The sequence below is a fragment of the Pelodiscus sinensis genome, chromosome 4, assembly GCF_049634645.1.
Source record: "Pelodiscus sinensis isolate JC-2024 chromosome 4, ASM4963464v1, whole genome shotgun sequence".
NCBI lineage: Eukaryota > Metazoa > Chordata > Testudines > Trionychidae > Pelodiscus > Pelodiscus sinensis.
In genome coordinates, this window is record NC_134714.1 from 50,909,701 (window position 1) to 50,924,103 (window position 14,403).

The 14,403-nt window shown below is 41.3% G+C and overlaps 1 protein-coding gene across 14 annotated transcripts in view; it reads left to right on the forward strand.

The window, feature by feature from the left end:
- Positions 1 to 14,403, forward strand: part of HEATR5A (HEAT repeat containing 5A) — a 126,359-nt gene that overhangs the window by 27,947 nt on the left and 84,009 nt on the right. For all 14 annotated transcript variants that reach the window (XM_075926962.1, XM_075926964.1, XM_075926967.1 and 11 more), the window contains 3 exons: positions 5,215 to 5,470; positions 6,535 to 6,690; positions 10,265 to 10,515. In XM_075926962.1, the coding sequence (XP_075783077.1) occupies positions 5,215 to 5,470; positions 6,535 to 6,690; positions 10,265 to 10,515 (663 nt within the window). The remainder of the gene's footprint in view (positions 1 to 5,214; positions 5,471 to 6,534; positions 6,691 to 10,264; positions 10,516 to 14,403) is intronic.

Consider the following 14,403-nt stretch of genomic DNA (forward strand, 5'->3'; position numbering starts at 1 on the left):
CTGTTTTGTCCTTCCAGTTGTATATTTTGTACTTGGTATGACTGTCCCCATTGATTGTCCTCATTCCACCAAGTTTCCATGATGCCTATTATATCAATATCCTCCTTAAAACGAGGCTCTCTAGTTCACCCATTTTATTATTTAGACTGCTAGCATTTGTGTATAAGCACTTTAAAAATTTGTCACTGTTTATCTGTCTGCCATTTCCTGATGTTAGACTCTTTTTCATTTGATTGTGTCTCATCTGATCTGACCCATACTTCCATCCTCTCCTCCTGAGGAGATCACACAGAATTTCTATTAATGGACCCTCCACTAAGAGATGTTTCTGTTGTATCCAAGTGCTCCTCCACAGCCGTCGGCGTTCCCCCAGCCCTTAACATTAAAAAGGTTGTATTGCAGTTTTTAAACTAAGTGCCAGCAGTCTGGTTCCATTTTGGTTTAGGTGGAGTCTATCCTTCCTGTATAGGCTTCCTCTATCCCAAAAGTTTCCCCAGTTCCTAAAAAATCTAATCCCCTTCTCTCTACATCATCGTCTCCTCCATGCCTTGAGACTCTGAAGCTCTGTATGCCAACCTGGCCCTGTGCGTGGAACTGGAAGCATTTCAGAAAACGCTATTATAGAGGTCCTGGACATATTATTGCCTCTATATAAAACCATGATACGCCCACATCTTGAATACTGTGTACAGATGTGGTCGGCTCATCTGAAAAAAGATATATTAGCATTGGAAAAGATTCATAGAAGGGCAACAAAAAATAATTGGGGGTTTGGAACAGGTCCCATATGAAGAAAGATTGAAAGGACTTGGACTTTTCAGCTTAGAAAAGAGGTGACTAAGGTGGGATAGGATAGAGGTCTATAAAATCATGACTGGTGTGGAAAAAGTGAAGGAAAAGTTATTTACATATTCCCACAATATAAGAACTAGGGATCTCCAAATGAAATTAATAGGCAGTTAAAAAAAACAGAAGGAAGTTTTTCTTCATTCAGCGCATAATCAATCTGTGGAATTCCTTGCCAGAGGATGTGGAAAAGGTTAGGACTTAACAGGGTTCAAAAAAGAGCTAGATTGATTCATGGAGGTTAGGTCCATCAATGGCTATTAGCCAGGATTGGCAGGAATGGTGTCCCTAGCCTCCATCTAGATATCTGTGACAGGAGAGGGATCACATGAGGATTATCTGTTGTGTTTCCTCCCTCTGGTGCAGCTGGTATTGGCCACTGTTGGCAGACATGATACTGGTCTAGATGGACAGTTGGTCTGACCAAGTATGGCCATTCTTATGTTCTTAAGATATTCTCTGTCTTATTCTCAATCTCTTTTTAAATGATTCCTAACATTGGTTGCTTTTTTGACTGCTACTGCACACTGAGTCAATTGTCCGCAGTGATTCCAAGATCTCTCTCTTGAGTAGTTGTAGCTAAATTAGTCCCCATTATATTGTATGTAGAGTTTGGATTATTTTTTCTAATGTTCATTACTTCACTTTTATCAACATTACATTTCATTTACCATTTTGTTGCCCATCACTTAATTTGGTGAGATCTTTTTGAAGCTCTTTGCAGTCTGCTTTGGTCTTAACTATCTTGAGCAATTTGGTATTATATGCAAATTTTGACACCTCACTATTTACCCCTTTCTTCTAATAGTTCATAAATAAAAAGAATAGGATTGGTGCTAGGACAGACCCTGGGGGGCGGGGGATACCACTAGTTACTTCTCTCCGTTCTGAAAACTTATCATTTATTCCTACCCTTTGTTTCTTGCCTTTTAACCAGTTATCAATCCATGAAAGGACCTTCCCTATTATCCCATGACAACTTATTTACTTATGAGTTTTGGTGTGGGACTATGTCAAAGGCTTCCTGGAAATCTAAGAATACTATATCCACTGGGTCCTCCTGTGTATTCAAGAATATTTAGTATGTTAGGGCATAAAGCAGTTTTTGTATACACAGTAAACGGTACTTTTGACTTGTCAAGTAAATGTTCTTGATAAAGATAAACCTTATAAATTCAACACAATATGTTTGGTGAATGAGCAGTTACATGAGCCTTTCATGTTGTGGCTTATGTAGTTAGGTCCTGTGATGATGTCTCTTGTATAGATGCGTGGACAGAGTTGGCATCGGAATTTATTGCAGGGGTAAATTCCTCGGTGAGTATGGTGGAGGTGTGCTGCGTGGTTGCTGGAAAGAATTTGTTTCAGGTTAGGGGGTTATCTGTAGGCGAGGATTGGCATGCCTCCCAAAGCCTATGAGAGTGAGGAATCATTTTCCAGGATAGGGGGCGAGAGCTGAGGAAATGTTGTTTGTGGTCAGCCATAAATATGTTGACGTATTGTGGGGCTATGCGGATGCCCATAGCTATGCCACTGAATGGAAGATATAAATTGTCCCCAAATTGGAAATAGTTGTGGTTGAAGACCAAGTCACAGAACTCTGTAACCAGAGAGAGTGATCCTGATGGCCAGTAATCCATCTTCATGTGGAATGTTGGTGTCAAGAGATTCTGCTTCCTGGGTGGCCAGGATGGTGTGTTCAGTAAGATTACTGATGTTATGTAGTTTCCTCAGGAAACCGGTGGTGTCTCAAAGATAGCTTGGAGTGCTGGTAGTATAGGGTTTGAGGAGAGAGGCAATATAACCAGATAATCCGGCTGTAGTTGTAACAATGTCTGAGATGATGGTTCATTTGGCATTTCCAAGTTATATTAATACCCAGGAATTAGTGGTTATACTAATACCCAGGAATTTGAAGTGGTTTCTTTTGACTTTTATTTTTTAGATATCTGGCATATGTATTGAAGCCATTTGTAATTTTTTTTGCTTTTAAATTTAAATGTCTGTTTTGTTTTACCAAATAAAGTGCTTTTGAGTGCCTCAAATAATATATTTTTTGATTGGCTGTTCAGCACTTACTACAAATTGAATTGTGTGGCCACCATCGTAGACATTAAGTATATTCAGCACAAAGTTTCATATTCTTTAATATTTGTACTTCCGTTTGCATGTGTAGTCAGAATTTAGACATGTATGCAAGCATGTTTCGCATATGGATTTGTCTCCTTTGTTTAAAAATGTAACTCTAAAGATTTTAAATAACATTTTTTAAATGTAAAAAGAACTTTAACAATTGAGATTTCATATCTAACGTAGTTTTAAGAATACACTTTTGTGTTTTCTGGTTACCTAGAGGATTATAACTCCTGTAAATTCCACATCCTGAATATTCAAAGAACTTCTTCTGAATATATACCTGTTAATGACACTGTTCAATCCCCATAACCAAAAGAATTTTAAGAATAGACTCCAATAATCCAGTTTACTATAACTGCTGTATTGTAGATATTGAAGGAATTTAAAATCATAAAGATAAATTATTTGGTATTTTAGAATTAAAAGGTTAAGTGCGACGGTTTTTAGTGGTAACTGTGGGATTAGGAATAGGGAGACCTGTGTTCCAGCAGCATTATTGATATACAAACTAACAATTTATGAAAATTAAGTAGTTTGACTGTATGGCCCATCTCTCTTCAAATAGTCCAATGTTGTTATAATAATCAAAACAATTGATTACTCCTTTTATCTTAATTTATTCTGGTTAACCCCATTTCAGTTGTTGTTTGTTTTTGCAAACATGCTGATGAAATTGATTTCCTCTGCCATTGTTTTACTGTGAGACCTTGGACAAGTAAATGTAGCTGCCATATTCCTCAGTTTTCCCATCTGTAAAATGGAGATAGTACAGTGGTGTGTTGTCAGGATTTATCAGTATCTGTTGAGCGCTTTTAGATTTAGTGTGACTGTTTCCCCATGCCAAATACGGGACACCATGCAAAGGGAGCTGCTGGCACTTGGGGCTTCAGCCCTGCAATGGGGAAAGAAGGGTGGCACTCAGGGCTCTAGCCCTGCAGAGGAGGGGCAAGGGGAGCTGTCAGCATTTGGGGCTGCAGCCCCACGGTGCGCGGGGAGGAGCTCCTGGCGCTTTGGCCTTTAGTGGCTGAAGCCCTGAGTGCTGGTGGCTCCTCATTCCCGATGCTGCAGGGGAAATATGGGACAATGTGACTATTTTTTTAAAAAAAGTTGGGACACCAGGAATAGCCCTTAAATACGGGACTATCTTGGTAAAAACAGGATGGATGGTCACCCTGTTTAGATGGGAGGAGAAAAAGCTAATGGAAAAACAAGCTAATATACTTTTTAGTTAGGGTTTCCCTTCTTTGCATCCTCAGGTAAAATGATGGGAACCCTGCATAGTGACTAACTATAGTACTTAGCAAATTATGGCATAGAAAAAATAATTGTTTTAATGGATTTGAGGCAAAATATGTATGAACTTTTGTTATGTTTTTAGTGAATGCTATTAAGTCCAAATTCTTACTGTTGTATTTCATTCATATATATACTCACATTTCTATGTGCTTGCTTTTTATGGTGTTGGCAAATATGTGCATATGAAATGTATACACTTGTTAAACATTTTTAAGGAGCTATATTATTCAGCAAGATAAATGATCCTGTGGTGATTAGATTTGTAAAGTGACTCTGCATTCTCTCCTTTGCTTGTTTATGGCATCTGTAGTTTCGTATGGTTCCTCTGTTGCAAGATGAATAGCTAAAATGTATTGAAATGAAGGGCTGTGCTTGGAAGCTGGAAATATTCCCTAATTCAAGGGCAGCCAAAAAAAAATTGTCTTAAGGATATAGGTTATAGTTTTGTAAAATAGTGGTTCTTAAAATGCATTCATACATTAAATGTGGGCTCCATGTACAGAATGTTAAATAGCTGGAAGCTGTGGTTTTGTGAGGCCAAACACAGTGTTTTACATAACAAGTGCCTATTCAGGGTAAAGTGGCACTTCTCACACCCTGAAATGAAATAAAATAGACAAGCATCTTGAATTAATGTAGCCCAGGCTCAATTCTGCTGATGCGGTGTTAACTGAAAGTAATTATTAAACACTACTGCCTAAATTGACAGATAAAATATCCTAATTAGAAAAGAAAAAAAACCAAATAAGTTAAAAGAGAAAATACACAAAATTGTCCTATAAAGGAGATTCAATATGGTTTCTGTAGTGAATGTGCTTATCCTTGTTTTTGAGACAGTGCAGGGTGATAATAATCATTTCCGTGGTTCTATAAATGTAAATGGAAATTTTCCAGAAGACTTGATTCTAAATATTACTTTGTTCAAATCTTTTTCAGGCATATGTGGTATTTGTCTACACATTAGGAGGACAGTGGCTTGAAAGGAATTTCTCTGCCTTACTTTCCCATATTTTAGATCTAGTGTCTCAGTCTCACCCTAAAGCTATTCAGACTCAGATGGATGCTATCTGTTGTCGACGTTGTATTTCATTTATCCTTCGAGCTATAGTAGGAGGCCTTCTTGGAGAAAAAGCTCAAATTGCAGCTGCCAAAGAGATTTGTCAAGCCATCTGGAAGCTGAAGAAAGTTGTGGGTATGGGACTAACAAGATTATCTCTTTGTTGGGGAGATTTCTTTTTAAACCAGTGCTAAAATGATTGTTTGCCTACCTTAATTTTAAAGACTCTGCAGAAATAAAATTTCTAGTTCTGGTATATTACTGCAGAAATGTAGAGAAAAAAAATTGTTTGTTTAGGTAGTTTATTGAGTAAAAATTTTAAAAAAACCTACTTGTACTTTTCACATATCAGAATGATTTCAACAATAAAACACAGATGATAGAATAGATCAAATAAATTTAATCTGTATTTGATACAAATGGGGCCTCATTCTGTCTCCTGCTGCAGTCATTTCATATTATTTAGGTTTACAAAGTGGCAGAATCTGGCCTCAACTAGCCATCTGACAATTCTCCTAGCTTTAAGGAAGATTTTACATGGCATAATGGTCTGTGTCTGGCTCTTATGGCAACTATTTCCCCAGCTTTGGGGGTCTGATGGATGTCCTAGAGCATACCTGTATTCTGCCAATTTTCAGACATCTGCATAATAAATTATCTGGCTTCTGATTAAATCTATAGTAGAGATAGTCAACAATTGCATTTTACAACATATTTGCTGTGTATGTGCTCCTCGCTTTGCTACCTTATAAGCTTAACTGTCTTGCACATTTCTTACTTTTTAAAAAGTGCCATGTAATGAAGTTAATGGAACTTTGTGCCCATCCCACATCAAAATATAGCCCAGTCAGATCCCCATGTGTTCAGTTGAAAATAAAATGGTTCTTGGTTGCTACTATGCATCGGCACCTGCTGAATTGACAGTGTGTGGTGGTGGGGGTTTTTTTGTTTTTGTTTTGTTTTGTTTTGTTTTAAACTCTTCCCACCTATCAGTGCTTGAACTAAATAATGCTCTTTTCTATGGTGACTTAATTGAGATGTGGAGAGTCTCAGCTAAGTCCCATTGAAAATCCTAAATCTAATGTAAGACAGTTAATGTATATAGCTGCCATGTCATTGCAGTCCTTTATTCTGCTTATCTGTATTTTAGTATTGTATTTTAATATGCAGTGATTTCAGAGTTTTTAATGTGTTACCAGATATTGTAATGAATGACAGTAACTTGGAAACTCGGATTAGTACAGCAGATGTAACAGCAAGCCAACATGTTCTGGTGTGTGCATTACACGAACTTGGAAGTCTCATACATGGTTTGGGAACTACTGCTGCTCCATTGCTACAGGATTCCAGTACAGGTAATGGATTAGTCTGCACAATATGTTCTTTGAAATATTTTTTTGTAAATTTGATCCCAACAGTGTGCTCTTAGCTTTAAGTATGCTGTAAAAATAACATAAGTAAAGATATGAATACAGAAACAAGACATAACACACAAACAATATCAACAAGATGTAGAGAGCAGAAGAGACCAAGAAACATGATAGATGGTTTAGAAAACTTGACCTATGAGAGAGGTTGAAAAAAGTTAACATGTTTAATCTTAAGAAAAGAAGACCTGGGGTGGAGAGGACCTGATCTTCAAATACATTAAGGGCTGTTATAGAGAGAAAAGTGATACAGTAAAACTCCAATTGTCCGGCATCCGGATAGTCCAGCACCAACTGGAACCCGGAAGTGCTCCGGCCAGCCGGACAATTGGAGCTGCTCTGCCCCCAGCTTCCCCAAGTCCGCCGCTGATAAGTTTCACCTGAGCGGTGCTGGGGACCAATCCGGCAGCACCCCAGTTTCTCGGCCCCCAGCTTCCCCAAGTCAGCCGCTGCTGAAACTGACCAGCAGCTGACTTCGGGAAGCTGGGTGCAGAGCAGCTGGGGTGCTCTGCCCCTGGATTCCTCAAGTCAGCCGCTGGTCAGTTTCAGCAGTTGCTGACTTGGGGAAGCTGGGGGCCGAGAAACTGGGGTGCTGCTGGATTGGTCCCGCAGCGCCACCCTGTCCCAGGCTGTGCAGTTCTCTGCCAACCTGTCCCTCCCCAGACCTCTCATAGCCCCCCTTTCGGTACTCCTGCATATCTGATAATCTGGCACCCCCTGGGCCCTAAAGGTGCCGGATTATCGGAAGTTTACTGAAGGTAGGGCAAGAAGAAATGGACTTAATCTGGAGTAAGCGAGAGTTAGGTTAGATATTAGGGAAAACTTTACAACTAAATGAGTAATTAAGCTCTGGAACAAGCTTTTAAGGTAGGTTTGATTCCCCATCGCTGGAGATGTTTAAGAAAAGGTTTGACAGGCCCCTGTCACACATGGTATAGGTTTATTTGATCGTGCATCAGCTCAGGGGGATGGACTTGATGACCTCTCTTCAAGGCCTAAATTTCTCTGATTCTGTAATTCTATATCAGAAATACAAATGGAAAAAAAAGAATTCAAACTTTTGTTGCATTTAGGCTCTGGAAAATGACTGGTGCTTCATACACCTGATCTCTAAAATGTATCCATTTCTCTTTCTGAACCCTTTGATTACTTCTACAGTCTCCCTTCTGCCATGCCAAATTATTATCTTGGCCCATTCAGTCTGTTCAGAATGCTGCTAATAACAACCTCTAACAGTGTGACTCCTCTGATTGCAATTACATTCTTCAGATACTTGCTGAAGACACTTTTTTATCCATGAAGTTCAAGCTTATCCTCACCTTTAGGTCTTTACATAACTCCATCTCTGCATTGCTTTCCTTTCCTGGTGTCCTGTTTGTGACCCTCTTTCCTAAGCAGTCCCTTTTGTAATCTTTTTCCTGTTTTCTTCCTCTTCTTTTTTCTGCTCTTACTTCTCTCTTTGCTTAAACTACCTCTCTCTTCATGCATCAAATACTCAACTTTTCACTTTTTTTTCGTATCTATTTTTATCCTAAAATTTGCTGCTACTAAGAAGCCTTTCTGAGACTTTCATCCAAACAGCTCTGCACCTCCACCTTGTAGTACTGCTACACAATGGACTATTTATCTGTACACTGAGCATCGAATTGAAATTATATAGTACATGAAATAAGAGTAGTCTTTATTTTAGCTCGGTGTCAAACGCACTGTGCAGTGTATTCAGTTAGTACACTTGACCGAATTTAAATAGAATTTTTAGTTTTTTCTCTTTCATTTTAGTGTAGTGAGTGTTCAGTCCTATTTTGTTTTTAGTGATTTTTAAGTAATTACTCCAGATCTATTATTTAATTCACCTCCAGAGAATGTGTTCTAGTTTTTGGTGCTAATTAATCAGCAAATTCTGTCTCCTCTTCAAACACTTTTTGAGTTGACAGTTTCATGGAATGTTGCTATCATGGGAGTTCATGATGAAGAAGAGTAAAGCCGTCTGTCTGGTACCTGGAGAAAGTCTCAGAGAGGATTTAAACATTATGTTTAATCCAGTCCTTTACAGAGAACCAGGAAGAGAGTAGACAGCTGGGTTGTTGTGGTCTTAGTTGTGGAATAGAATGCATTTTGAATCAATTTATAGCCTTAGCTTTTGAAGTCAGTAGTTTAATACTTTAAAAATATCAGTCTGAAGGTCACAACTGTGTGGATCACTACAGCCAAGTCTGAATCTGATAAAAAGAGGTATAATACTCTTCTTGTCTCTAGATGGAAAAGGGCATTCTTTCACAGCTGTTACGGTATCCACAAACAATATACAGTATAAATACACACCATGCTTGCAGGTTGTCTTAATGATACCAGTGTGATATTGTAAAGGGGTCAAGCGTTTTCTGTAAAATTTTCTCTCTTTCCAAAAGCATCACTTCAGTCTTTTCAGAATTTAGTTTTATCTAACTGCTCCTCAACTGTGCTAACTCTTTAAAAGTAACAAAATGTTTTAAAGTGAAATCTCACTCAGTAGCACTTCTCACTGTTGAAGAATTAGCACATCTTTGGAAAGTGATATTCACTATCCCTCAGTGAATACATACACATGCCTTTAGACTAGGGGAGGGCAAAAGGCTGTCAGCAGGCCTGATCCGGCTCATCAAGCGAGTTGATCTGACCTACAGAGGCCCTGCCGCTTCCCCCACCCCGAGGGGGGAAGCGTGTGAAGTCTCCTCCCATGCTGTCCCCACCCTGCAAGGAGTGTGCAGTGCTTAGAAGCACTGCACACTCCTAGGAGGGCAGTAGAAGACTTTGCATGCTCCCTGCACCCCCAAGCCCTGATTGGCCTGAAGTGGAGGATGGGAGCACACAAAGTCTCCTCCTGCGCTGTGAGGAGTATGGCGCTTCTAATCACTGCATACTTCTTGCAGGATGGGGGCAGTGTGGGAGGAGACTTTGTGCACTCTCTCCCTGTCCCCAGGACAATCAGGGCTTGGGGGTGGGGAGAGTGCATGAAGTCTGCTCCTGCCCTGCAAAGGCCTCAGCACTTCAAGTCAACCACTTCAACTCACCTGATGCTGGCGGTTGACTTTTTAAGTGTGGTGCTTTCTTGCAGGGTGGGGGCAGGGAGCAATAGACTTCACGTGCTCCCCCTCTCCAGGCCCTAATTGACTTGGGGGATGCAGGGGGGAGCATGTGACGTCTCCTTCCACTGCCAGGGGCATGGGTACCTAAAGGGAACCACCAGCTGACAGTTCTCTTTTTGGGTGTGAAGGGGGGTAAAGACTTTGTGTGCTTCCCCACCCCCAAACTAATCAGGGTCTGTGGGTGGGGAAGCATGGAAGTGTTCTGGCCCCCCTTTCCGCCTGAGGCCCCATCCTTCCCAGGATAGCCTGGGACCACTTCAAAAATTTCTGAAGTGGCCCGTGTCAAAAATTGTTGCCACCCCTGCTTTAGACAGTTATCTTGCTTTTCACCCAAACTGCTTTGTCCATGTCTTACATGTATTTATTTTTTCTTTCAGGAGTTCTGGATGCAGTAATTTCAGTTATTCTTCATCCCAGTATTTCAGTTCGACTAGCAGCAGCTTGGTGTCTACGCTGCATTGCTGTAGCATTGCCATCCTATGTGTCGCCTCTTTTGGATCGCTGCATTGAGCGTCTTAGTGCCCTTAAATCCTCCCCTGAAGCAGTGACTGGATATAGCTTTGCTGTTGCTGCTTTGTTGGGAGCAGTAAAACACTGCCCATTAGGAATTCCACATGGAAAAGGGAAGGTAATGACCCTACAAATTTGCTTGTAAGCAGTTCATTGGTGCTTCTTCCTGAAATGAATTCCTTATTTACTCTGTGCTATTATAGATGCTGATTTTTTTATCTTGTAATTGGAATGCTAAACATTTTTCTTAATAAATTAGTCTCCAAGTACTCACACAATAACACTCTTTTTACCCCATAAATGTAGTTGCTTAAATCACTGATCAAGTAATGTTACATTTCTGAATCACAGATTTTTTTTCTAAAAAGATCCATGGTATCATAACCATACTATACAGGCAGTCCCCGACTTACGCGGATCCGACTTATGTCGGATCCGCAGTTACAAACGGGGCTGCCCCAGAGTACACGGACTGCGGGACCTCGCGGTCCTGCCGCCCGTGTACTCTGGGGCTGTGCTCTGCGTCTCCCTGGTCTGCAGACCAGGAAGACGCAGAGCAAAGCCGCGGAGGGGCTCGGGCAGAGGGGCAGCCCCGCTGCCCGAGCCCCCCCCCCCCCCAACCCGCGCGGCTTTGCAAAGCGCGGGGAAGCCGGCGGCGGGGCAGTCCAGGCGCGCCTGGAGTGCCCCACCGCCGAGCCCCCACCGCCGGCTTCCCCGCGCTTTGCAAAGCCGCGGGGGGGCTCGGGCAGCGAGGCACCCCAGGCGCGCCTGGACTGCCTCGCCGGCTTCCCTGCGCTTTGCAAAGCCGCGGGGGGGCTCGGGCAGCGAGGCACCCCAGGCGCGCCTGGGCTGCTCCGCTGCCGGCGTCCTCAGAGGCGCTCCCCGTCTCCCTGGTCTGCTGGTCTCCAGCAGACCAGGGAGACGGGGAGCAAAGCCGCGGAGGACCCAGGCGGCGGGACCGCGGTGCATCTCGGTCCGCCGCCCGAGTCTTCCTGGTCTGCTGGGGTGGGGGGGGGGGCGCAGCTAGTACGCCCCCCCCCCCCCCAGCAGACTAGGCTTTTCTCCGGACGCCTGTGGCAGAGCAGCTGGGGTGCTGCCGGTTGGTCCCGCAGCGCCGCTCTGGGCGCTACTGGCGCAACCCAGCAGCACCCCAGCTGCTCTGGTCCTGATTCCGCTGCTGCTGGTCAGTTTCAGCAGCGGCTGAATCAGGACACCTGGGGCAGAGCAGCTGGGGTGCTGCTGGGTTGCTCCAGTAGTGCCGAGGAGCGGCGCTACTGGAGCAACCCAGCAGCACCCCAGCTGCTCTGCCCCAGGCGTCCCCAAGTCAGCTTCTGCTGAAACTGACCAGCGCTGACTACAGGAAGCCTGAGGCAGAGTTGCTCTGCCCCAGGCTTCCTGGAATCAGCTGCTGATCAGTTTCAGCAGCAGCTGACTTGGGGACGCTTGGGGTTCTTAAGTTGATTCTGTATGTAAGTCAGAACTGGCGGTCAGTTTCAGCAGCTGCTGAATCTGGACGCCAGTTCCGACTTACATACAGATTCAACTTAAGAACAAACCTACAGTCCCTATCTTGTACGTAACCCGGGGACTGCCTGTATGTTCAGTCTGCTAACTTTTGCTAATTACAGAGGAGAAATGGACAGGGTAAATTGCTGTTTAAGCAGAGTAGCAGTGCGTGTGTGAGAGAGGTACTCCCCTTTTTATACTCTTCATCCTATTTCCATAAAATTATTAGAAGATACTGCTCTTTCAGGCTTGTTTAGATTCAGACTTGGTTGCAGTCATTCCCTGGCTCCATTCCTCTGGGACTGCTTAGTGACACATTCAACTCCTTAGTATGCGGTCTGTTTACTCAGTATGCAACATTTCTAATTTCCTTTGTTTGGGGAAGCATCAGACAATTTAGAAGTTATTGCTTAAACTTTTCTCTCTTCGCTCAGTTAATTTCTGAGTTATTCCATCAAGTGTAATAAAGTTGAACAGCAAATGAAATTCTCCTAATATGTTGTATAAAGATTTTTGTTCTCAAACTTTATAAAAAGTTATTTCATTTAAAAAGTCTTTAGCTTAAACATCTGTAAAAGAAATTGTTGATTCATTATTGTAGTTTTTGAAGAGATGATTAATCATGTTCCTAAGTTGGGTGAGGGAGCTGCTTGAGCATTGCCAGTAATTAATTAATTAACATAGGAACAGCCATACTGGGTCAGATGAATGGTCCATCTAGCCCAATATCCTATCTGCTGACAGTGGCCGATACCAGATGCCCCAGAGGGAGGAAACACAATAAGTAATCCTCATGCAATCCCTCCCTTGAAGCCTATTTCCAGACAAACAGGCTAGGGACACCATTCCTACCCATCCTGGCTAATAGCCATTTGATGGACCTAACCTCCATAAATCTATCTAGCTCTTTTTTGAACCCTGTTAAAGTGCTAGCCTTCATCACATCCTCTGGAAAGGAGTTCCAGAGGTTGACTGTGCCCATTAATATTAATGCTCTGTACGCAAATGGTTTCTTACATTAGCAATCCATTTAATATGGTTATTAAATTTTAACTTAGTACATAATGCATATTATCATTTAAATAGCAGTTACATTAGAATCTTTGTATTTAGCAACCTATTTGAAAGTGTGCATTTCAGGTGTTTGCCAATTGAATGTTTAGGAAATAAACAAAAAAATAAATATTTCCAACCAAGTATGTTTTTCCTCAATCCTTTTCTGATTGAGCTTATTAGAGAGTATAAAATTCATTTCACAATATTTCTATAATTCTTTGTATGTGTGTAGATAGTTTTCCTGGGGTGTGACAAGGGAGAGAAACAGATGACTTGATTCCTAAATTTGTTGGTCTATAATTCAAGCATACTTTCCTTTTCACAGTCAGATTTTTTTTATTTTATTTGTTATCCTGGTCTAGATAAGACACTCTTAACCGAAGCTTAAGTTTCTTGACTAAAGTTACTTACAGTTACAATTTTTACAGCAGTTAAATTTATTATATATTTTGTGCACAGCACAAATTCAACAACCAATAATAAACATGGCACAAAAGAAAGTAGTATAAATGTTAAATCAAGATAAAGTTTAAAATGCAGTTTTCCTGAGTTTGAGTAACACTCTTAAGCCCAATGAGAATGGGTTTATGTTTTCTTGCCCGTGGAAGGCAGATACAGAAACTTCCTGGAATTTCTTTAACCAGCATCAATGTAAATAAACTAACACAGATATTGTTGTTATTATCAAGCATCCTGGCTAAAACATACTTGTAGTCATAAATATGTAGCAAAAAATGCAAACAAGATTTAAAAAACCTAATAGTAACATAAGTTATAATTTTTTATGAATAAGTTTGCATCAGTATTGAAGCCTGCCCATCACTGTTGCTTCTTATAGTGAAGGTTGATTCCAAACAGCTTTTGCTTAGAGGAAGTGGGAAGAGGTGGGTGACTGTAATTTGAAAGTAAATGTCTTGAGACTAGTTATGTTTTCAGAATTGTAAATGAGTTAGTTCTATCTGAAGCCAAAGAAACTTCCTCTGAAGAGGCCTTTGTAGCCCTGGCCTGGCTTGCAAGTGTCTTTAAATTGGCAGGGTACCATTACTTGCCCCTTTCCCACAAATATCACAATGGAATTGTTGAGTAAGAAAAGTCTGTGTTAGTCCACAATACAACTGAAGCACATTAGGTTTTGCCAAAGACAATGATCTTCTTTTATAAAACTAATTGGAAGTACATCTACAGACCTGTGTTATAAGTAAGTTTCCTGGAAGGACATTCACTTACCACAGACTAAACTGAGTTTAACATCTTCCTGTACCTTTAGGTGACTGTACAAGATAAAATTTACTTTCTACACATCTATTCTACCAAAACTTTCCACTAATCTATGGTAGAAATTATATAAAGTTGTTAAAAACCTTATCTAACTCTAACACCAATTACATCTGTTGAGGCCATTTAGTAGGATTTCACAGAGCTAGAATAACTTTATCATGTTTGC